The sequence below is a fragment of the Crassostrea angulata genome, chromosome 6, assembly GCF_025612915.1.
Source record: "Crassostrea angulata isolate pt1a10 chromosome 6, ASM2561291v2, whole genome shotgun sequence".
Lineage (NCBI taxonomy): Eukaryota > Metazoa > Mollusca > Bivalvia > Ostreida > Ostreidae > Magallana > Magallana angulata.
This window is the reverse complement of record NC_069116.1, coordinates 54040088-54062676: the sequence shown is the minus strand read 5'-3', so window position 1 is coordinate 54062676 and position 22589 is coordinate 54040088. Positions and strand designations below refer to the sequence as shown.

The 22589-nt window shown below is 33.8% G+C and overlaps 1 protein-coding gene across 5 annotated transcripts in view; it reads right to left on the bottom strand.

The window, feature by feature from the left end:
- Window positions 1-1861: 1861 nt before the first annotated feature.
- Window positions 1862-22589, bottom strand: part of LOC128187028 (CAD protein-like) — a 33327-nt gene continuing 12599 nt past the window's right edge. For 3 of the 5 annotated variants that reach the window (XM_052857095.1, XM_052857093.1, XM_052857096.1), the window contains 17 exons: window positions 13874-14040; window positions 13526-13690; window positions 13212-13343; window positions 12857-13058; window positions 12549-12664; window positions 12039-12254; window positions 11374-11587; window positions 11226-11264; window positions 10554-10717; window positions 10314-10391; window positions 10005-10146; window positions 9823-9893; window positions 9461-9586; window positions 8246-8401; window positions 7633-7734; window positions 3925-4019; window positions 1862-3403 (listed from right to left, as the gene is read on the bottom strand). In XM_052857095.1, the coding sequence (XP_052713055.1) occupies window positions 3301-3403; window positions 3925-4019; window positions 7633-7734; window positions 8246-8401; window positions 9461-9586; window positions 9823-9893; window positions 10005-10146; window positions 10314-10391; window positions 10554-10717; window positions 11226-11264; window positions 11374-11587; window positions 12039-12254; window positions 12549-12664; window positions 12857-13058; window positions 13212-13343; window positions 13526-13690; window positions 13874-14040 (2288 nt within the window). In that variant the 3' untranslated portion in view covers window positions 1862-3300. Of the gene's footprint in view, window positions 3404-3924; window positions 4020-7632; window positions 7735-8245; window positions 8402-9203; window positions 9258-9460; window positions 9587-9822; window positions 9894-10004; window positions 10147-10313; window positions 10392-10553; window positions 10718-11225; window positions 11265-11373; window positions 11588-12038; window positions 12255-12548; window positions 12665-12856; window positions 13059-13211; window positions 13344-13525; window positions 13691-13873; window positions 14041-22589 lie in introns of those variants that run through there. The other 2 variants (XM_052857094.1, XM_052857097.1) reach the window with 2 other exon arrangements.

Sequence of the window (22589 nt, the reverse complement as noted above, 5' to 3'; positions counted from 1 at the left end):
AAGGAGAGGTGTTAAGTTGTATAGTATACGATATAGATACGTTATCTACATTGAAATGTTTCATCTTATATTCTTTGCACTTGTTACTGTTATATATATTTAATTAAAATTATTTATTCGAATTCAGTCTTTCTTAGTTTTTTTTTTAAATTTAGCATATTCGCAAAATTACGAAAGGAAATGCATGTCTATAAATTATCAATGGAATTCAATTCAAACTAGAACTGTCCTAATGGGACTAATACCCCCGCTAAGCTAATTTCAAACGGGACAAATAATTGAATTGAATAATAAAGGTTTGGAACACATACAAAAAAAAATTTCTAGAATTGTCAAAAAAAAAAAAATTAGTTAACAAAGAAAAATTAAAATCAAAATTGTCAGAATTTCACTGTAAATACATATCTATAACAGTAATACATTTACAAATGTATGTATTTGATGATATATTTTTTTAATTTAATTGATTTAAAGAAAAACCAACAAAATGACAATAACCCCTCCCTTTGCAGTGAATAGAAATACCGGTAGCCAAGCAATGCTCTTCTGTTGATAAAACTTTCAATATCTTTCTAATAAGAGTCTTGACAGATGCAATTAGTTGTTTCAAATTTTCCTCACTTTCTCCTATGGCACAATGGAACTCCATATCAGAAAATTGATCCCATAGGACTATGATTTTCTTTGATGAACTTGTTAAATTTAATAAACTCCCAAAACATTACCATAATTACCATACCATGTAAAAATATGTAAAAAAGAAAATTTAATATTACAAACAATTTTAAAATTGCCAAAACAGTAATTTTAAGTTTCATTTAAATTAATGCCCAATAGGGTCACTTCATCAATTTACTTGACAAATAAATTTAAACAACCTCTAGAAATAGTTTAACTTCTTTATTAATAATTATATTATTTATTTCCTTATAATGATAGACCTTTTGGTTTACATGAAACAGTTTTAAAATAGCCCCAAAACCATCACCCACTTTACAGATTATCAATTTCCCCTAAACACATGCTCCATCTGAACCATGGCTCAGATAATGGCTCCCTTGGGACAAATGAATTCAGCCACACTTGTTTCAGATGTTCTTATTAGCTCCTAAGAATTTATCATTGACAAACAAAAACTTTGCATTGTCAGTTGATAGAATACTTATAAAAAATAAATTTTTTTTATTAATTAAGACATAAAGACAAAAAACTCCATCTGGATGTATTTATATAAATATATTTTAGAGTGTTTTCTATTAATTAATAAAATCTGTAAGGATTACCTCCCTTACTTTTCAACATTAGTGTACAATATATAGAATAAGGAAAATGAAAACTGTCATAAAATCATTAAATCTTGTCTGATCTTAAAAAAAATTGCAGGTGCACATCTTCAGATGGTGTTCAACATATGTACAAATTTTCAAACTGTTCCATGCAGTAATAAAAAATTCTATAGGGGGGACAAAGTTGCGTCTACAGACAGACGGACAGGGTGAAACCAATATACCCCCCTAAACTTCGTTTGCGGGGGTATAATTAAATTAACAAAACCCTGTAAAAAAGCACTCTTGTTGAAGTATACAAAGGCAGTAAAGACCACATAGCGTCCAGACAAGATTATGCTCTTGGCTATGACCTTGACCTACGAACCCGATTCAGTCATTTCACACCTATTACTTACAGCCAGTCTTGGCATAAAGTCTAGGTAAAAAGGAAAAGGACAAGGAAAGAGAAAATATGATCTGGGCATCACTTGTCAGACAAACTGGTTACGGGTACACTGAGCAGGACACTTTACGCATGTTATTAATGAAAATCCTGATCATATACTTCACACATGGAATAATTAACACAAAAGTAGGCAACAAAATAGAATTTTATTCATAAAGCAAAATTCTTGGCAGCAAACAAAGTGTTTGTACAAAGCTCTATAAAGTGTAAATAAGTTTTGAAAACAAAAATAAATCTTGAGATTCTTTAACTACCATAATTGTTTATGCTTCCCACTTGATAAACTACAGTTTACAACCGAGAGATCAGTAATGATCCCACATTTTAAGAATGGCAGACAGCCCTGTACAAAAAGTTTTTTTTTTGGTTTTTTTATTTCTATCTGTCTGGCATTTAATATAAAGTCAATCATCCTCAATAATAGGACAGCCTGAGAAAAACTGAACATACATTGTATAATATTCTTTTCACTCAACAATAAACATCTATATTTGCAGAATTTACACACATTTGTTCATATACAGAAATGCTGGCGAAAACAAAAATTGGAATTCATGTGAATATATAAAGGCAGTGGAATTAGATGGAAATAATTTATTGGGTACATGACTTCCAGGCTTATACGCATAGGCAGTAAGATTAAAACAATGATTCACAGCTAAGGGTGTGGATAAACAATATGATTAAATGGACATGAATCTCATGTTGGTGAACACATATACGAGTATATGAACAATAGGATTGTATGAACAACGTATTGGCAGTAGAATAGACTGGAATAGAATACACCTCGTTAAAACAAAGAGAACATCAATGTACTACAAAATTATTATTGTGCTATCAACATACAAGATACAGTAAATATAACAAAAACAACCATCCAAAATTATAATGATTCAATACATATTATTTCTATATAGACTTGTAAATGGTAATTATTAGCACTTGCTACCTAGCACTTATAATGATCAAGTGTCTTCACAAAAATAAGACATTTGTTCAAGAGCACAACTTCTGTCTCTTACGACATTTTCCTGAATCACAAAGCAGTGTATTACACTTTGGTCAAAATATTTAATCATATTTCAATATGATGAACACAAAAAATGACTTAATAAAGCAAGTAATGGCCACTTTTCAACTAAAGATCTCCAGTTGTGTGACTTAAGTGAGTAAGCTCAGGTTGAACTAAAGCAAGTAATGCCAGTCTATAGCTGAGGCAATAACAAGTTTAGAACAAAATACTGTGGAATCCTTAGAATTCGTGGTGGCTCAATTATCGTGGTATTTGTGGGTAAGCCTCCCCTACAATTTTAAATCATCAATGAAAATAATTTTAGAAAGAGTTATCTTTGTTATTTAACAGTAACCGACACATCCACGAAATTACATTCCTGTGATTGAGCAAACAATTCACAATCCACAAAAATTGAACCCCACGAATTGAAATGACTCCACAATAAATGTAAATTTTATACAAAAAAAAGTTAGTTTTGTGGTGATTAGTTTCTGATTAGTAAACTCAAGTTTACAACTGAAGCAAGTAATGCCCAGTGAACAGCTTGATCAGCACTTTCCCAGGACCAGGGCCAGTAACGCCATTCTGACATACATCCCGTTCTCTGCCTGTCTGAAGTACGCCGCGCGAGGATCCGAGTCTAACTCAGGGCTGAAATAGAGCAAAGATGAACATCAGTCAACTATATTTTTGGTCAAGATCTTCTACGTTGATGAAATAATCTTTTACAAATAAAAGCTGAACACTACTCATAAAAGGCATTGTCCCCATAGTTCTCTCTCCATGCCGCTATCCCACCAACCCCTATATAGGCCAAAGACTCCTTACAAGTTCATAGTATTTTGCTGTAGAGGTCTCATCTCATATCACCATTTTACTCAGTTACCCGCAATAAAATCATCAAATTTCATACCAGGACAAATGCCAACAAATATACAGGTCAATGCATTAAATGTAAACAGAAAATGCACATAAAACAACAAACAAAAGTACAAAATGTCAGACAACACAAGGAATATTTCACGTCTGCCATGAGGTTCAGGTGTGCAATCAGGTGTAACAAAATCAAAGGGATTATATACCCATGTACTGGTACCTCTTTATGAGTAGTGTTCAGCTTCATTATATCTACTTGGTCAATGCATTGGATAAGAACTAGACATGGTACTTACTGAATTTCGTTGACCCGGGGTAGCGGATGCATCACAACCATCTTCTTCTTGGCCTTCCTCATTGTCTCAGGTACAATGACATACTGACCACACACCTTAAAGAGAAAACACACAATGGATTATAGATACCAGAATACAATATTTTGTGCCAGATTCTTAAAACTTACTTAATAAGGTGCTGATACAACATGTTGTTGTCTAAAGTTAATCAGTAGTAATAAGCTAAAGCGCATCTCCTTGACTCAGATCAGAACTTTCTACAGAGAATTTCAGAGACTCCAGTTCTGAGAATCATCATTTCAAGGTCAACAACTCAAAACACATCTGATTTATTGGAATTTTTAGCATGCATACCAATGCTGAAGAAAGAGAGTTCCTTTTCCAGTTTTTGTTTACAAAAATAAATAAAAAAATAAATAAAAATAAAATAAAAAAAATAACAACTAAAATTCCAAGACTTAATTTCAGAAAGGACTCCTTTTGTAATCATTTAAACTTCATATTTTGTCCTGAATCCAAACGCCTTATTTTATGAATAATTATTATTTATAACAAGAGGCCAAACAATTTTTTAAAAGATACACCCTTTCGAAAATTGGCAATGATTTTAATACCTCTCAATTACAGAACCAATTCGGACAGACAAAATTGACAAACTAGCAAAAAGCAAGCCAAAATATTTTTACATTCAAATACGCAAGTCTTTCTGATTTATTTTGTGGTTTTTAATAATCTCCTGAAACATTTTTGTTTGAAGATACTTCACTGAAAACACACAGTAATAAAACTGCTATTTGGGTCTCTCTGACAAAAATGCCAAGAGGTTTAGAATTGAATCAACATTTTCTAATATGACACATTATCATCGAATTAATATTCCTGAATCAGATCAGAACTTTCTACAGAGAATTTCAGAGACTCCAGTTCTGAGAATCATCATTTCCAAGGTCTACAAATTTCATAAATTAAAAGCATTTCCAAGGTCTACAAATTTCATAAATTAAAAGCATTAGTTCACTTTGCATCGACACAAAATTTAACTGGTATCCTTGTCTTTATGAAGCCAAAATGTCCAACACTGGTATGTTCGCAAGAAATTTAAATGTATAAACCTCTGCAAAGTATGTTTATATAACTTCCAATTTTATTTTACCAATACAGTATTTAAAAGTATTGGTCGCAGGTATTACAAATGTTAAAACCTTATATAATATGAAGGTTTGATGGTCAATAAACTTCCTTTGAGAGAGATCTACCAGGTACCTTAAAATTTTAGAAATATTTCTTAAAATCATCAACTATTAACTATTAAAAGTTAAAGAAAAAATTCTATCTCTTTGCTTTAAAATTGTAACCTTTATTAATGTAAAATGCATCTCCTAGACTCAGATCAGAACTTTCTACAGAGAATTTCAGAGACTCCAGTTCTGAGAATCATCATTTCAACGGTGACCCATTTTCTTGATTAAAACTATCCGGTTATTCATGTAGAAAGAAAGAGAAATTAACCTACACCTTTGTAGCACTGGCACTTCATTTATCTATTCCGACTAGTTCCTTTAACCATTATTTCTATAATTTTGACTCTCAAATCATTATTCTCATCATTGAAATAATAATTCTATAGTTACCCCTCCTCTCTTTGTAAAAAAATCTATTCAACTGATATATACTTTACCCTTATAAATAATTAAAAAAAAAAGAAGAGAAAATAAGAGGGAAGAAGATTTTTAATCAATATATATAACCTTACTACAAATTAATTGTTTGTTTTCATAAATATTACAATTTTCTTAAAACCCATATTTATTTTTATCCTAGATATGAAAAATCCTTGACTCAGATCAGAACTTTCTACAGAAAATTTCAGAGACTCCAGTTCTGAGAATCATCATTTCAAGAATTCAAACCATAAAAAACAAATTCATAACAATTCCAGTTATTGAATGAATTCATAATAACTTGATATTAATCACATTTATAAAATCTCTCATTACCTTTGTTATTAAATTTTGGTTTCTTGTGTTTAAAACTAATGCAAGTTAAGTCTTAATCCTAGATACTGTTTGTGAAAAAACAAAATTAACTCAAATTTTCAAATATGCAATCAAACTATCATGTTTAACTTAACAAAATTGGAATGTTTGCAGGCTAGCAAAGACATCTCTTCTCGTAGTATCATTCCACCTTAAAATTACCATGAAATAATACAAAATTGCGTAATCTCTCATTTTATTTTAAATCAAATTAACAGAATTAGTATAAATCAGTTCATTCAAAGCATTGCTTGTGTTCTCTCACTGATGTTCAAGCACAGAAAATGGTGTAATCATTACTGTTTATACAATCTGTAAAATTCAAACAAAACCCTTTTTCCTTGTTGTTGGTTTGTACTCTGAATTACAATATATATAGTATATCTATTCAAATTAATTATTAAAATAGACCTTGTGAGATGATTTATAACCATATGTGTATTGGTATTGAATAGTCCAATAAAACTTATTTCAAAACTGACAGTACTGTATTTTATAAAATCTATAAAATTTGATGCCAAATACAATTAATAATTAAACCACTGTTCTAATGTTTTTTTTTTCAATGAGAAAGGTTAAATTGCTGAAGAAAACATGGATTATACACAAATTTCAAAGGAAACTAGGAGACCATTCAAAAATATACAAGCACAGACAAACTGGACAATAAATCAATCAGCCTTTTGCAGAGTGCATGCTGTTCACAGAATGTCTCTGGTTTCATGGACGACCATGGACTCACTCTATACATGTAGATTTAGTGGCAAAATTCAACGTAGCAGTTCATTCAAAGCATTGCTTGTGTTCTCTCACTGACATTCAAGCACATATATATATGTGTAATCATCACTGCTAACTTTGCTTTAATTAAAGCAATCAAAGTTAATCACCTCAGACCTTGTTCATTTTAAAAACTGTGAACACTGGATCCAATTTCTGTCCAATTTCTCTCACTGATATTGGAGAGGTATTTTGCCCCCCCCCCCCCCCCAATAGGTTACCAGTAGTTTGTTTAGCATTATTTACTGTTTTATATATGCATAGCAAGTCATCATAATATTGGTATATACTTATGCAGATAACCATAAATGGCACCGAGTTGCCTGCATTGCTGTTTCATCTTTTTAATTAAAAAAAATCCACAAAATCTGAACTGCTCAGTCTATGTTAGTTCTTTAACAGTATTTAAATCACCAAGAAAAAAACATAAAAGGTTCATTCTTACAATAAATAAAAGATCAATGTGACATTGACCTTGCAGAATGACCTTGAACTATAAAATAATCATTAATTTACAATTTTGAAGAAAAAAAAAATTGTAGATAGACACAAATCATATCCAGACCTATACTGTCAGGCAAACAACTTTCAGCAAGGCGTACTGTATGCAGCCAAGTCATCAGAGTGCCACAAAAGAACACCACAAAACAGATAGTACTTGTGGACCTCAATCAAATCAATTAATACAGGGAGGAATTACCTGTACTCAATCAGGTAACATGCAGTTTAGTTTGAGAAGTTAGCAGTTCATTCAAAGCATTGCTTGTGTTCTCACATGGATCATTCAAGCACAAAATTTAGTAATCATTACTGCTAAAATCAAGGGCTTCTCTGCATCGCAGCAAATGCTTTTTTTTACTTTCCCGAACTCTCATAACCTTTGACCTCTCACCTTTTTGTACTCCTCCTCACTGACGAATCTCTCCTTTTGTATACGAGTCATGTACAAAACATCAGTGTCGGATAAGACGTCCTCTAGAGAAGTGAACTCTGCCTGCACAATCAAAATTCCATGGATTAGTCAAACTTGTCATTGTTTATCAGGCTATAGTGGCACTTGATGTTGTGAAATCAGATAATAGGTTGTCAGTAATTCACTTCCACAGTTATATTTCAGTACAGGTCTGTGAAAATTATCATCACTCAACTTAATACATCTACACCAAAACTTTACCTATTATAGATAGAAATGTTCACACTGCGTCATACTAAAGAATTTAGGACAAAGTCGTAAATATGTTTAGTCTCATGGAATGGTATTTATTGAATAAAACTAAAATAAAACCATTTAATATATAGAATTATTTTGATTTTCATAAACATATTTTACAGCCATTAGAATAAAACATTGATTAGTTTGTGATTAATTAGCATTTATTAATTTGGTATTAAGTTCTTTTATACTACACAGCCCTGATCTAAGATACATCAAAGATTCAGGATTTGTGAACATTAAACAGGTAATCCCCCCCCCCTCCTTTTCTATCCGGCTATATTTTATTTACCTGGGATACTCCTTTGGCTGTGACATCTCGTTTTACATCCTCTGGCATTTTCAGAGATTCTGGTGACACGTAACACAGATTGACTCTGTACTGCGTCAACAGTCGCGCCAGTGAGTGAACTGTCCGGCCATTTTTCAGATCACCAACCATAGTAATCTACAAGTACATTGTACATTTATAGAAAGATGTGATGATATTTTAATTAAATGTACATGTACTGTTAAATGGGAGATCTGCTCGTTTTGATCTCAATGCTGGTCAGAAAATTATTCCTTCTACAGATGTTTTTACTTTCAGGACAGGTCTGTGGTGTCATCATTTCAGCACAAAATCAAAACCAGCAGCCTACATTTGCTGTACACATAATGTGAATGTATTACATTTGTTTGTGTATTTTCTTCAGCGTTTTCTGCCAAAAGCAGCTTTCTCAAAATGAAGTAAATTGTTAATACCTATACTTGTACAAAAATAAGTACTTTCAGAAATTGGCTAAATTAAATTCACACTAACTTATTGAAAAAATATTTTCCACGAAATATTGTGCATACTAAATATAATGAGTTCAAAGTAATTGTAGTGGTGGTGATCAGTGTACATGCTAATTCAGTATAATACATGTACACAGTAATCGTCAATTCAACTGACATCATTCAGGTTGTCTCGGGCATTTCATACATAATGACTTTTATTTTATTACAGTTTATAGAGAAAAGAAATTACTGTGTTAAATAGATTTTTTATTAATAACAGGCAAAATTTAAATTTTTTAAAAATAATTTTAATGAGCATTGATTCAACAGTTTCAATTGGCAAAATAAAGCAAGGCTAAGCAATGAAAAGAAATCTATTACTCATTCAAGCTAAAAGCAGGCTTTCCTTATCTAAGCAATATATCTCAGTGCATGCATGTCATCAACAATGATTTTAGTGTAGCATTGGTCAGAAACACTCATCTCACCACTGTTTTATTTCAGGACAGGTCTGTGAAAATATCATCATTCCAATGCTGGAGCTTCAATACATTCCAATTCATTTATTTACAGTCAAAGCATCAAGACAAATGACAAACAACATTGAAACACATTGCAACATTCATCATATTATAAAAGGACATACGTTATAGCCTTTAATACATGTAAAATTGCAGTAGTAAATATAAGATCTACGCAGCCTAGCTATCAAGCTCTAACCCCTCGCCTGTCTACAGGTACTCACCGTGAGGCCGTTGACGGTTCCGATTTCCTCCCGTATGGTGAACACGTCCAGCAGAGCCTGTGTGGGGTGTTCCCCCACTCCATCCCCGGCGTTGATCACGGGCTTCCTACACATCTTAACAGCCTCCTGTATAAGATAACTACCTTGATGACTATCAGCTATCACCTACCTCTATAAAAAAACTGTAGGGTATCCTACAGAGATTTACAGCCTACTTTACAAGTGAACAACCTTGCAAATTTTTGTTTATCATTACCTCAAACATTTCACAATCAAAGTAATTTATCTATAATCAGTTTTCATGAGTAAACAACCTTAATGGCAATCAGCGTTATCATTATGAAGAGCCACTATGTTTTTACCGTCATGACACCAGGGGTGGGGTGCCGCATCACAATCACGTCTGAATACCCGGCCATCATCATCACAGAGTCTGAAATACAGCAACATCTCATCTTACATACAGGTAATGCAATATTGACAAAAATTCCTTCTACAATAATGCAAAAAATAAGAGATTTTAAGCCTTAACGGCAGTACTGACCATGGAGCGACTCTCCTTTCTGGAGGGACGACATTGAAGACTCCAGGGTGACTACACTACCCCCCAGTCTCTGCATGGCCGCGGAGAATGAACAGCTCGTTCTTGTGCTGACCTCAAAGAACATGGAGGCCATGACCTTACCCTACAGACAGACATAAGCTTGGTAAATAAAGAGAGGATGTGTAACAAGATTCACACAGACCAAAGTATTTCTCTTAAAGCAAAGTATAAGGAATTGTAAACTATTATAAATTACATAAATGATGACAGGTAACTAGTAGCTATAATGCCGACAGGTAATTCCGTTACCTTGAGGATGTAGTCCAGGGGGCGGTCTCTCAGCACAGCTACTCTGAACTGGTGGGCCAGGTTAAACAGGGAATGTAGCTGTTCAAAAATACAAAATGCTATCAGTCTGTGTTTACTTGTAGTCATGGTACAATTATGTACAGGGTACTTTGCATTTTGTTGTTTATTTCATCTTCCTTTTTCATTTTAATTTTCACACTTAATTAACCTGATTAATCTCATGAGAGTACTTAAGTTTACCTGGTCCTTAGTGAAACTTTTCACAGACAAAATGTGATGTCCTGTGACTCCCTGGGTGTAATACGGCATCCCTGGGGGCTGCGGAATTCCATGAGGGACAGGGGGAAGGAAGGCTGGGTCCCGTCGTCCATAATCACCCGCTGATAAGTCACGCTCCCGGTATTCTGCAAGGATTCTTAGTTTAGCAATTCTTGTTTAGATCTTGAAAAAAAAAATGCCACATTTACGCCAAAATACTGAGTGTTAGTCAAGCAGATACAGCAATTATTGTTCTTTCCTGTATGTCTAGCAATGTCTACTGGTTCAGCATGAAGAAGCTAGTTCTTATCCCAAGATTAGTAACCCTCTCCTGCTCACCAAGTGATTTAATACAGATGCATTACAGCCACTTGAGTTAGTTTCTGTCTATATACAGTATTTATTATATTCATAAATAATAACCAAATAAAAATTCCTTGACCTTAAAATAATACGGAAAGTAATCGTAAGTTTTTCTATACAAATAAAGAAAATTTTGGACCTTCCACACTACAAGTAAAGAAATCTAATATTTTGCTTTGTAATGGTACTCCAAATTGTGCAAGAAAAGAAATAACAGTAAATAAGCCATGCATCTGACCACTACACAGATATCGATATGCACAATTTACAACTACATATAGATCATAGTACCAGGTTCTGGTTTAGTAGTCTCAGGAAAATCATGTAATGCTGTTTGAAAAAAAAGAAAAAAGAGATGATGTGAAAAAAAACACACAGGATAACTACCTCACTCAAACAACTCAGAGCCGTGTATAGTAGGGCTGCGTAAAACACTTACCGTAACTCTGATCCACCAAACGGGGGCGCGAGCGGTCAGACAGGTGGGTGTGGATCAGTTTGCGGGGGCTGGAGGGTTCAGACGAGGGTTGGGAGGAGCCAGTGAAGGAGATCGGGGGGATCTGAACATGCAGTTGGTCCCCTGATCCAAGTGGGGCAGCAGTTTGCAAGACATAGCTTTTGATATCCGACCCAAATCCTTTAGGAACCAAAATCTAGAATACAAGGAATCTAATTCAAGAAACACAGATCACCCATATAAGAGTAATGAAATGAAACCTGTACTGATATTTGAAATGAAAAGTAAATTTGCCTAATTTATTCATCATTTAGCAAATACAATACATTTCAGATCGTGCATGTCTACCATGATCTAATATCTGCATTGGTCAGAAACACTCATCTCATCACTGTTTTATTTCAGGACAGGTCTGTGAAAATATCATCATTCCAATGCTAGAAAGGATTTCTTATACACTTCAATATTTTGTCATCACCATGTTGGCACTCAGTCAAAAATACAAGACAAATGACAAACAGCAGGTTTTACATTTCAATATTTTTGTCAAATTTCAATTGTAATGGTAGAATCTGGGACAGCCAAGGTTGTTAAAAACATGCATAAAAAGGAATCAATTGCAGCACAGTCGCATATCACATTCACACCTCATTTTCAATGTAGGCCACCTCTCCCCGCAGAACAGTCCTCATGACTTTACCGACCACCTTCATGCCTGCAAAGGGAGTCCATTTTGATTTGGAGTAGGTCATGTGATCAGGTATGGTCCAATGGTGTTCTAGATCCACCTCAATGTACGTATCCGGCTGATCCGGCAGACTGAAGATCTTTTTTGGATTTGTATGAAGCTTGGCAACCAAGTCCTGTTCAAAACAGTGGATAGATAAGCTCAACAGGAAAACCAAAACACTGTTCTGTACTTAAATACCTACTAAAATTATCATGAACTATGTTATCATTTATATTCTTGGTTGCTCATTAATGCTCAATTTTCGTTTATATCATGAGTACCCTTCACCCACAAATTAAGAAAAATTATTCTTATTTATTATTCACATAAAAGAATTCCTAAAATCAAATCTCCACAAAATGGCTTGAATTTAATAGTTTCCAAAACCTATGAAAATTTTTTCATGACATTTGTCCTTGACAATAACCTCTATGGTCAGTCTCCCATCATGGACAGCTGTCAGTAGCAGGGGCAGCATGGTCTCCAGCCCAGGGAAGCCTGGCGGGGGCTTAGCGCTGTTCTTCTCCTCCACTGCATGGGGAGCTGAAACAATCCATTCAATCAGAATAATTATACTGGACAACATTAGAAACTTTAACAATAAAATTGTCCCCAGGAATCTATCAAAGATCTGTATTTGCAACCATACAATTCCTCTATAAAGAGGGACTGCGGTATCTGTATGGTGTTGAGCATTATTCATATTAATAAATAGATTTTGACTTGAGATTTTACCATGATCTGTGGCAAAGCAGTCAATGATGTCAATGTTCTCCCACAGAGTATCTTGATCCTCAGTTGTTACCAGGCACGGCCTGACCTGACCTCTACTCTGACCTATCCTATCAAGGTCGTCAGAGGTCAAGAACAGGTGGTGAGGGGCCACTTCACAGGTTACAGCTAACCCTCTCTCCTTGGCTGCTTTTATGACCAATATCTGAAACACAAAATAGGGATATGAACATTTCTAATTTACAGGTAACATTCCTGTACATACTCAACACATGTTGTGGTAATTAATCTGTCATTAATTAACTTTCATCATTAAATGTTTAAGAGGTTTTCACTAGTATATCGTAGGATAACCCACCTCCTCTTTCCTTGCCACGTGACAGATGTGTACGGACCTTTTGTACAGTTCTGACAGCAAGATCACCGCGGCCGTGTGTGTTCCCTCTGCGTGGGCACAAATTGGCAGGTGTTTTGGCCAATGCTCAAAGTGCTGTACATTACAAGAGAGTTCAAATTAAGCATATGCAAAAAACAACACATTCAATAGTCCATCAACTGAAAGGGGCATTATAGATTTATTAGAAAATCAAATATCTTACTCTTTATATTCTCAAAATACTTTGTATATTACTGGACAAATGTTTTAACGATGAAAACTGTGTTTTTTATTACCTTCATCCAGACTGATAAGTCATTCAGCTTTAGAGTTGTGAAGGTCTCATTTAGGTACATCTTCAGGGCACAAGCTTTGGGCGAGATAAGTGGTAGTGTGGTATAGTTATCACTGCTGGCTCCAAGGAATATCCCATAGTCACAGCGAGCTCCAAGTCTGGCCAACTAAAACACAAAATATCTCCTACATGAATTTCAGATCTTGCTTGTACAATTTGATGCAATTTGAGGCAAGTCTTGTAAGATCTCCTTCAAGAATATCAGATTTCGCTTCACAATTTTTATGCCTAAATGATTTATAAAATAATATGAGACAGAAGAAGAGAAATTGGCCAATAATTTCCTTGCCTTTTGGGTCAGAGTGAGGGCTGCCTCGTCCACTGTTGGGGGGTTGGTGTTGGGCATGGCCAGGATCATGGTGATACCACCAGCCAGGGCCGCCGAGGTGGCACTTGACCAGTCTTCTTTGTGGGTGGCTCCCGGCTCTCTAACATGGACATGCACATCAATCAAACCTGTAAAGAAATAATATAAAACACTCATGCCAAAAAAAAACTAGTGGGTATTGTTTTTTTACAAAAAAAACACATGTCTCCCCTTCTCCCCAAGGATTGTTATATGGGGCAAATTTAACAATTGAAAAAGAATGATGTCAACTATATGTTACCCAGACCCAGACAAATTTTTATTATCTTTTTCTTAATTTGACCTTGAGTAAAACATGGTGAATGTCATATATAAATCAAAAGTACACCTAAGTGTATTATTATTGTTCTTTGTTTAAAGTTTGAAGTCCTTCTGTCAAAGTATATTCAGAATTGAACAATGAAGTTTTTTCTAATTTGTCCTTGAAATAAAATGCTTAGGTCAAGGTCAAAAATTTTGATAAGGTTCAACTAGATTATATACCATCTATCCATGATACAAGGTAAAAGTCTGTATGTTAAAGGAGTCTTGTGTTATGGTCCGGACAATATTTTTTGTGAAAAGCCTGACCTTTAAAAACAAAATAGGTCAAGATCAAAACTTTTGGTGAGGTGCACTCCTTCTCATTACCATCTACCTATGTTCCAAGTTTGAAGTCTTAATGTCAAAGGGTATTAAAGTTATGATCCAGACAAAATTTTATTATTTTTTTCTTAATTTGACCTTGAGTAAAACAAGGTCAAGGTCAAATATATTTTTCAATAGTAAACCTAAGTGTATTATTATTGTTCTTTGTTTAAAGTTTGAAGTCCTTCTGTCAAAGTATATTCAGGAGTTGAACAATGAAGTTTTTTCTAATATGACCTTGAAATAAAAATTCTAGGTCAAGGTCAAAAATGTTGGTATGGTTCAACTAGGTTATATACCATCTATATATGATACAAGTTAAAAGTCTGTATGTTAAAGGAGTCTGGTGTTATGGTCCTGACAATATTTTTAATTAAAAGCTTGACCTTGAAGAGCAAAATAAGTCAAGGTCAAAAATTTTGGTGGTGTGCACTCCTTCCCAATACCATCGACCTATGTTCCAAGTTTGAAGTCTTAAAGGGTACCTGCAGTGCCGGTCAATTTTTGATATAATGGAGATCTATGTGTAAAAACATCATCCTGAAAATTTTACAGCGATCGCATAAGTAGTTTTCGAGATATTTGGGGAAAACCCGATTTCACACCTGAACGAGTTTTGAATCAAGCCGATTTGGCGCGAGATGAACTGTGACGTCACGGGGTCAACGCCGCTGTATGAGAAACAGGAATATCGTATGAAAACTGTTCGTTTTCTTGCATTGTTTTATCGATATATGAACATTTTTTTCTGTTGTTTTATTTCCTTAACAACCCTGGATGACTAATTATACTGTTGGTTGAGTTTAACCCGTATTTTATCGAACAAAAATGCCGAATTCGGACAATTGTTTGCTTCATGAGTTTCGTCAAATGTGTAACACATTTTACATATAAATGCACACCATATGTAGCAAAATGACAATTAATCAAAGCATTATTGTTATAAGAAACATATTTTGTTAATATTGTCATTCTTTCGAATGATTTCTCAGTGACATTATTAACTGATTAAAAATATTGATAATACATAATGATATTTCGTAAAAGGTAACTCGGGGTCTATTCCTCGTATAAGGCATAAAATTACAAATGATGTCGCCCGATTATTCAATAATATTGATATCGGACCAATAACAATCAAAATAGTATGCATTCTTTAACAAACAAACACGGGATTATAAACGGATCAAGGCGAAAGTCCAAGATGGCTGCACCATTAAGTCTGTCTCGTATTCTTTTTAAAATACGATAATGGAATTTAATTTTACATTTATTTACATCCTTTGTCAAAATGTTCCAGTTTATTCAGATTTCATAATGATTCGTTGTCAGTATTACGGAGTTATAAAGCGTTTAATTGCTGACCATAGCGCTCGAAAGAACGTTGTACTTTATTAAATAAGAAATTATAAAGAACAACGTAATTACTTCCGAAATAATAACTTGTTCACATAAAAAAGGTTTCAATTGCTGAATTATAAATTTAGTCATTATTAAGTGATTAGATAAGTAACAATAAAGGCATTTACTTCGAACATTAGTTTTACTATTTAATAGTATCATGCATGATTCTTTGATCACTGATGGACGCACTATATATACACGTTTTAGCTGACGAATGCTTGATTTTACACAGTCTAATTTATTTCTCTGTTTTATCTTTTAACAATTGAGTAGCTAATTATACACAAATCAATTTACCCGCCTAGAGGTGTGAAACCCTCTCTTCGTTCACCAGACTCGTGTACCTTGTGTATACATACCCCAGATACACGTGTGTCTGGAGCAGTGGCTTCGTTAGTTTACCTGTTTACCTGTGTCATTGTCTCGGATCACTTGTGTGTGAAAGGATATTATGTAATCAAAAAATGAGTAATGAACATGAATTTGCCTATGTAAGCGTTTTAAGATATCGTATTCATCGGTAAACAGGCGACGAGAATAACAAATTTTAAAATCCTTTTAAAAGAAATCTGATTGTAATAGAATAATAACGGATACAAATTTCTAGATCTACAATACTTAAAATAACAAGATAAGTCAAAACATCAGACCTTTATCAATCATTTTGGCTGAAAAATCGAATTTAATTTGTATAGCTTTGAAAGGAAATTTCCATCCTGTTGACCTCGTGACGTCACTTCCGCTGAAGCCTCGTTATCGCCTAATTCTGTTTTCTCTTGATTAGATTTCCCAAAGCAGGTAAAAATAGCCACTTTGAAGAGGCGTAACTCCGTTATTTTTGCACCGATTTCGATGCGGTTTTTTGCATTAAATTTTGGTAAATAAACTCTTTAACATATGTTTCACATCGGCTGGGCTGCAGGTACCCTTTAATGTCAAAGGGTATTAAAGTTATGATCCAGACAAAATTTTATTATTTTTTTCTTAATTTGACCTTGAGTAAAACAAGGTCAAGATCAAATATTATTCAATAGTACACCTAAGTGTATTATTAGTGTTCTTTGTTTAAAGTTTGAAGTCCTTCTGTCAAAGTATATTCAGGAGTTGAACAATGAAGTTTTTTCTAATATGACCTTGAAATAAAAATTCTAGGTCAAGGTCAAAAATTTTGATAAGGTTCTACTAGGTTATATACCATCTATCTATGATACAAGTTAAAAGTCTGTATGTTAAAGGAGTCTTGTGTTATGGTGCGAACAATATTTTTTATAAAAAGCTTGACCTTGAAGAACAAAATAGGTCAAGGTCAAAACTTTTGGTGGCGTGCACTCCTTCTCAATACCATCTACCTATGTTCGAAGTTTGAAGTCTTAATGTCAAAGGGTATTTAAGTTACGGCCTGGACAAATTTGGATGAAGAAGAAGAAGAAGAAGAACTAGACACGATCTCGTTGCGAGCAACGAGGAGGTCTTCCGTCAGATTTTTAGAAGAGGAAATGACCTTGCCTTTCATCTTCATCAACGAAACATATCAAGAAATGCAGATGTGATCTAAAAGAGCGATGGATGAAGGATTATACACCCCATTGGAACATTAATTTGAGGGACCAATCCCATTTTATTTCATATCAAATAAGAGGTCTTTTGAATTCAATACATTTTATGTATAAAGTTTAGAATTTTGTTACCGTTCTTGATTTATCTGGAAGAGATCGTGGGAATGGATAACAAACAAGTTTTGGTTGCAGATTGTTAACCTCATTTTTTTTAGCGTGTTTTGTTCAATATTGCTTCTTAAAATTGATTTTTTTTTATTTTGGGACATTGATAATAAGTTCGGACTTAAGTTATGGTTACATATTGTTGTATACTGCTTTTTTTTTATTTTGAGATTTTGAAGATCAAAATTTTGGACTTCTGGCCCCTTAAAATCCCTAATTATGTTACAAAGGAATAAACAATTGTCATGTATAGGTACATAACATTACGATGAACATAATTGCTTCTATAAAGTATTACAAAATATTTCACAGTAAAAATATATTATTAGAATACTTTAGAGCCCTTTCGGCCCTTAATTTAAAGGGCCAGCCCCTTTTCTTGATGTGAAAAGAAAGATCTTCTTATTTTACACACATTTTGTTCAACAAGTGTTTAGAAAGTATGTACCGTTCAAGAGATATCTGGAGAAGATCATATTAGGGGCCAACCTTTATAACTCCTTTAAGGAAGTGGTTAACAAATAAAGTTATGTTTACATATTGTTGAATACTGCTTTTCAAATTTTTTTTATTTTAAGATTTTGAAGATTAAAATGTCGGACTTCTGGTTCCTTAAAATCCCTAATTAAGGAACATAGGAGTAAAAAAAAAATCATGTATAAGTACATAACATTTCGATTAACTTACCGTATTTTCCCGACGACTCGTCGATGCGGACGACTCGTCGAATTGCCCATTTTTAGCCAAAATGTTAACAAAATCCTATGATACGTCGATCTCAGACCATACGTCGATCTTATCACTTCAAAATGGCCTATATAACTGCAGTAACATTATCAGTGTATGATGCCACGATGTCACCGATATTGCTACTTATATTATTAATGATTAACATTTAAACAATTACGCTTTATACTTATGCATCAAATTTTCAAATACCGGCAATTTCTACAAAGTCGCTTGCATTTTAAACAATTCCCGATATCGCAGGTTATGCAAAACTAAACTTACTTTGTCAGAAATATTTTATTCCCAAGCATTAAAATAAGTATCCACTCTGACTATCGCCAGTGTATTCGCCATTACGTAACCAGCCACCTGTTGACTCGGCGCGTGGTCAATGTTTGTTTAACAATTTCCGGTGTCATAGGCATGCACCTGTCTCGTGTCGAACTTCAAAGGGGGATCTCAAGTGAAGAAAGCTTAGCAATTACTATGATTTAATAAAACTTGTTTACTTTGTATCCAGTAATGCAGTTACACGCTATTGTTTTACATAGACACTGTTAGAAATAGATCGATCATTTGTACGACTTGATAATGACGATATACGACATACATACGTTTCCTAAAAAAAATTATCTAACAATAATCAAAGAATTGGACAATAATTAATGAACTATAATCACTCTTATAAAGGTACTCTTTATATACACAGGGAGTGAAATTGCCGTATAGATGTCAGCCTTAGCAAGATTATATTAGCACAACCGGGATCAGCTTACCGTATAAACAATAGAGATGATAATTGCCGATTACGTATTTTAAGATTGAATTTGACCATTAAATATTTCTGATTTATACTTTCCACTAACAACTCTTTACAAATAAAATAATTAAATTTAAAAAAACATCCCCCGGACCTACTGCAATATTTTCTTCCATTCAAACTTGGTTTCAATTTTACTGCGCAATGTTATCTTCCTACTAGTGATACATAGAACCATGTGACGATGTGTTTATAAAAACGGAACGGTAAAACTTTTAATTGATTAAGGACAATGTAACATTTTTTAATAACTGTTGTTATTATTATGTATTTAAGTGTTGACAGATGAGTGAAAATGATATTTATTAAAGATGAACAGTGAATTCAACAACGTAATTTTCAATCACACAGCCAACTCAAGATGATTAAAACTAAGATTTTTAATGCTATTTTTAAAAAATTTCTGACATCGAGCCTACGACAAGTCGAACAAGACGATAAGTCGGGTGCTCTGCTTCAGAGGAAAAAAATACCGACTAATCGTCGGAAAAATACGGTAATTGCTTCTGTAATGTATTACAAAATATTTCACAATTAAAAGTTATGATTAAAAGACTTTAGAACTCTATCGGCCCCTAATTTGAAGGGCCAGCCCCTTTTTCTTGGTGTGAAAAGGAAGCTCTTGTCATTTCAAACACATTTTTTTCAACAAGTATGTAGAAATTATATACCATTCTCGAGATATCTGGAAGAGATCGTTTTAGGGGCCGACCCTATAACTCCTGTTAGGGACCGGATAACAAACAAATTATGGTTGCAAATTGTTAACGACATTATTTGGAGCATCTTTTGTTCAACATTGCTTTTCAAAATTTCTCTCCATTTTCAGATATATAAGATCAAAATTTCGGACTGCTGGCCCCTTAAAATCCCTAATTATGTTACAAAGGAATAAACAATTGTCATGTATAGGTACATAACATTACGATGAACATAATTGCTTCTATAAAGTATTACAAAATATTTCACAGTAAAAAGATATTATTAGAATACTTTAGAGCCCTTTCGGCCCTTAATTTAAAGGGCCAGCCCCTTTTCCATGATGTCAAATGGAAGCTCTTGACTTTTAAAAGTTTTTTTGTTCTACAAGTCTTAACAAAATACTTTTGAGAAAAAAGATATCCAAAGAAAACCACAAAAAAATCATGACGCTTTTTATCTCAATTTTTAGGCTCAGGCGAGCTTCGGTGTTTTTTGTCACAGAACAATGAAAATGCTTCTGTCATATCCACAATCATAGCTCTACAAACCCTGAAAATTTGAATCAAATATCTGTTTTCGTTTAGGAGAAAATCACCGGACAAGCCAACCCTCTAAATATCGTAAAAACGTCAATATCTTTAAAACGGAAATGACGTCATCAATATAAAAAATTTCCAATAAGGTTCAGATCGATATGTGTTAGTTCTGAAAGTTTCATTAAAATCAGTCAAGCCGTTCCCGAGAACTCGCGTGCACAAAAATGCGTAAGAAAAAAAAAGAATAATAATAAGGGAAACAGAAACAAAGCAATAACAAGAAGGTCTTCCGTTGGAAACGGAAGACCTTAATAAGAACTAGACACGATCTCGTTGCGAGCAACGAGGAGGTCTTCCGTCTGATTTTATAATTTGAGATATATGTTCGATCTTGATTTTGCTATTTAACAGCTAAACATGATTTAGAATAGAAAAACGGGGTCTACATTCTCAGGGCCAGATACTATTTTGTTTCAGGGGTAAGAGCTTTGTTCAACAAGTGTTTAGAAATTAAATTCGTCACCGTTCTTGAGATATCTGAGAAAAAAAAGTTTTAGGGGCCAGTCCCTGACCTCCTTATTGGAGCCGCTGAACCAAATTTTGAAGGTTGCATTTTGTAAAGTACATCATTTTGAGCATCTTTTCTTCTACACTGCATTTCAAAAATTTTCCTTTTTTAGATATAGGTGGTCATAGTTTATAGACTCTTGACCCCTAAAAAATCCTTATTCCATAACACATGAATAAATCATAACATTACTTGGATACATAACTGTAAGATAAACATATTTGCTGCTATAGCCTTTCATTAAACTTCCCTCAGTAAAGAGCTACAGATGAAAATTTTAAGAGCCCTTTAGTTCCCTAATTTTAGGGGCCAGCCCCGTTTTTTATATCAAATAAAAGGTCATTTTAATCTCAACACATTTGGTTCAACAACTGTTAAGAAATTCGTTACCGTTCTTGAGAAATATGGGAAAGAACATTTAAGGGGCTGATTCCTTAACTCCTTATAGGGGCCGTTAAACGAAATTTTGAAAATTGCATATTATTTAGTACATCAGTCAGAGCATCTTTTCTTCTTTACTGCATTTCAAAATATTTTTCCTTTCGGAGATATTGGTGATCAAAATTCTATCATTTTGGCCCATAAAAACCCCTTATTATGTAACACATGATAAAATCAGTATATTGCTTGGATACATAACTGTACGATAAACATATTTGCTTCTATAACCGTTCACAAAATATCCCTCAGTAAAGGGCTACAGATGAAAGACTTAAGAGCCCTTTCGTCCCCTAATTTGAGGGGCCAGCCCCTTTTTCTTGTTATCAAATGAAAGGTCATTAAAATCCAAACCCATTTTGTTCAACAACTGTTTAGAAATTCGTTACCGTTCTTGAGATATAAGGGAAAGAACATTTTAGGGGCCGATCCCTTAACTCCTTATAGGTGCCGTTAAACGAAATTTTGAAAATTGCTTATGATTTAATACATCATTCTGAGCATCTTTTCTTCTATACTGCATTTCAAAATATTTTTCCTTTCGGAGATAAATGTGATCAAAATTCTGGACTTTTGGCCCCTAAAAACCCCTAATTACGTAACACATGATAAAATCATTACATCGCTTGGATACATAACTGTAAAATGAACATATTTGCTTCTATAATTGTTCACAAAATATCCCTCAGTAAAGGGCTAAAGAGGAAAGACTTTAGAGCCCTTTGGTCCCCTAATTTGAGGGGCCAGTCCCTTTTTCTTGATATCAAATGAAAGGTCTTGTAAATATAAACGTTTTTTGCATTACATGTGTTAACAAAATATTTTTCAGAAAAGAGATAAACTAAGAAAACCATGACAAATTACGACGTTTTTTTAGTCTCAATTTGTGGGACCAGGCGAGCTTTAACGCCGTTTGAGCATGACAAATATGAATGCCAAATAGCACATCTATAATCTCTTGTCTACAATCCCTGAAAGTTCGAACTCAATATCTTTTACCGTTTAGGAGGAGTTCCCTGGACAAGCCGACCCTCTAAAAATCGCTAAAACGTCATTATCTCAATAACGGAAGTGACGTCATCAAAATTAAAAA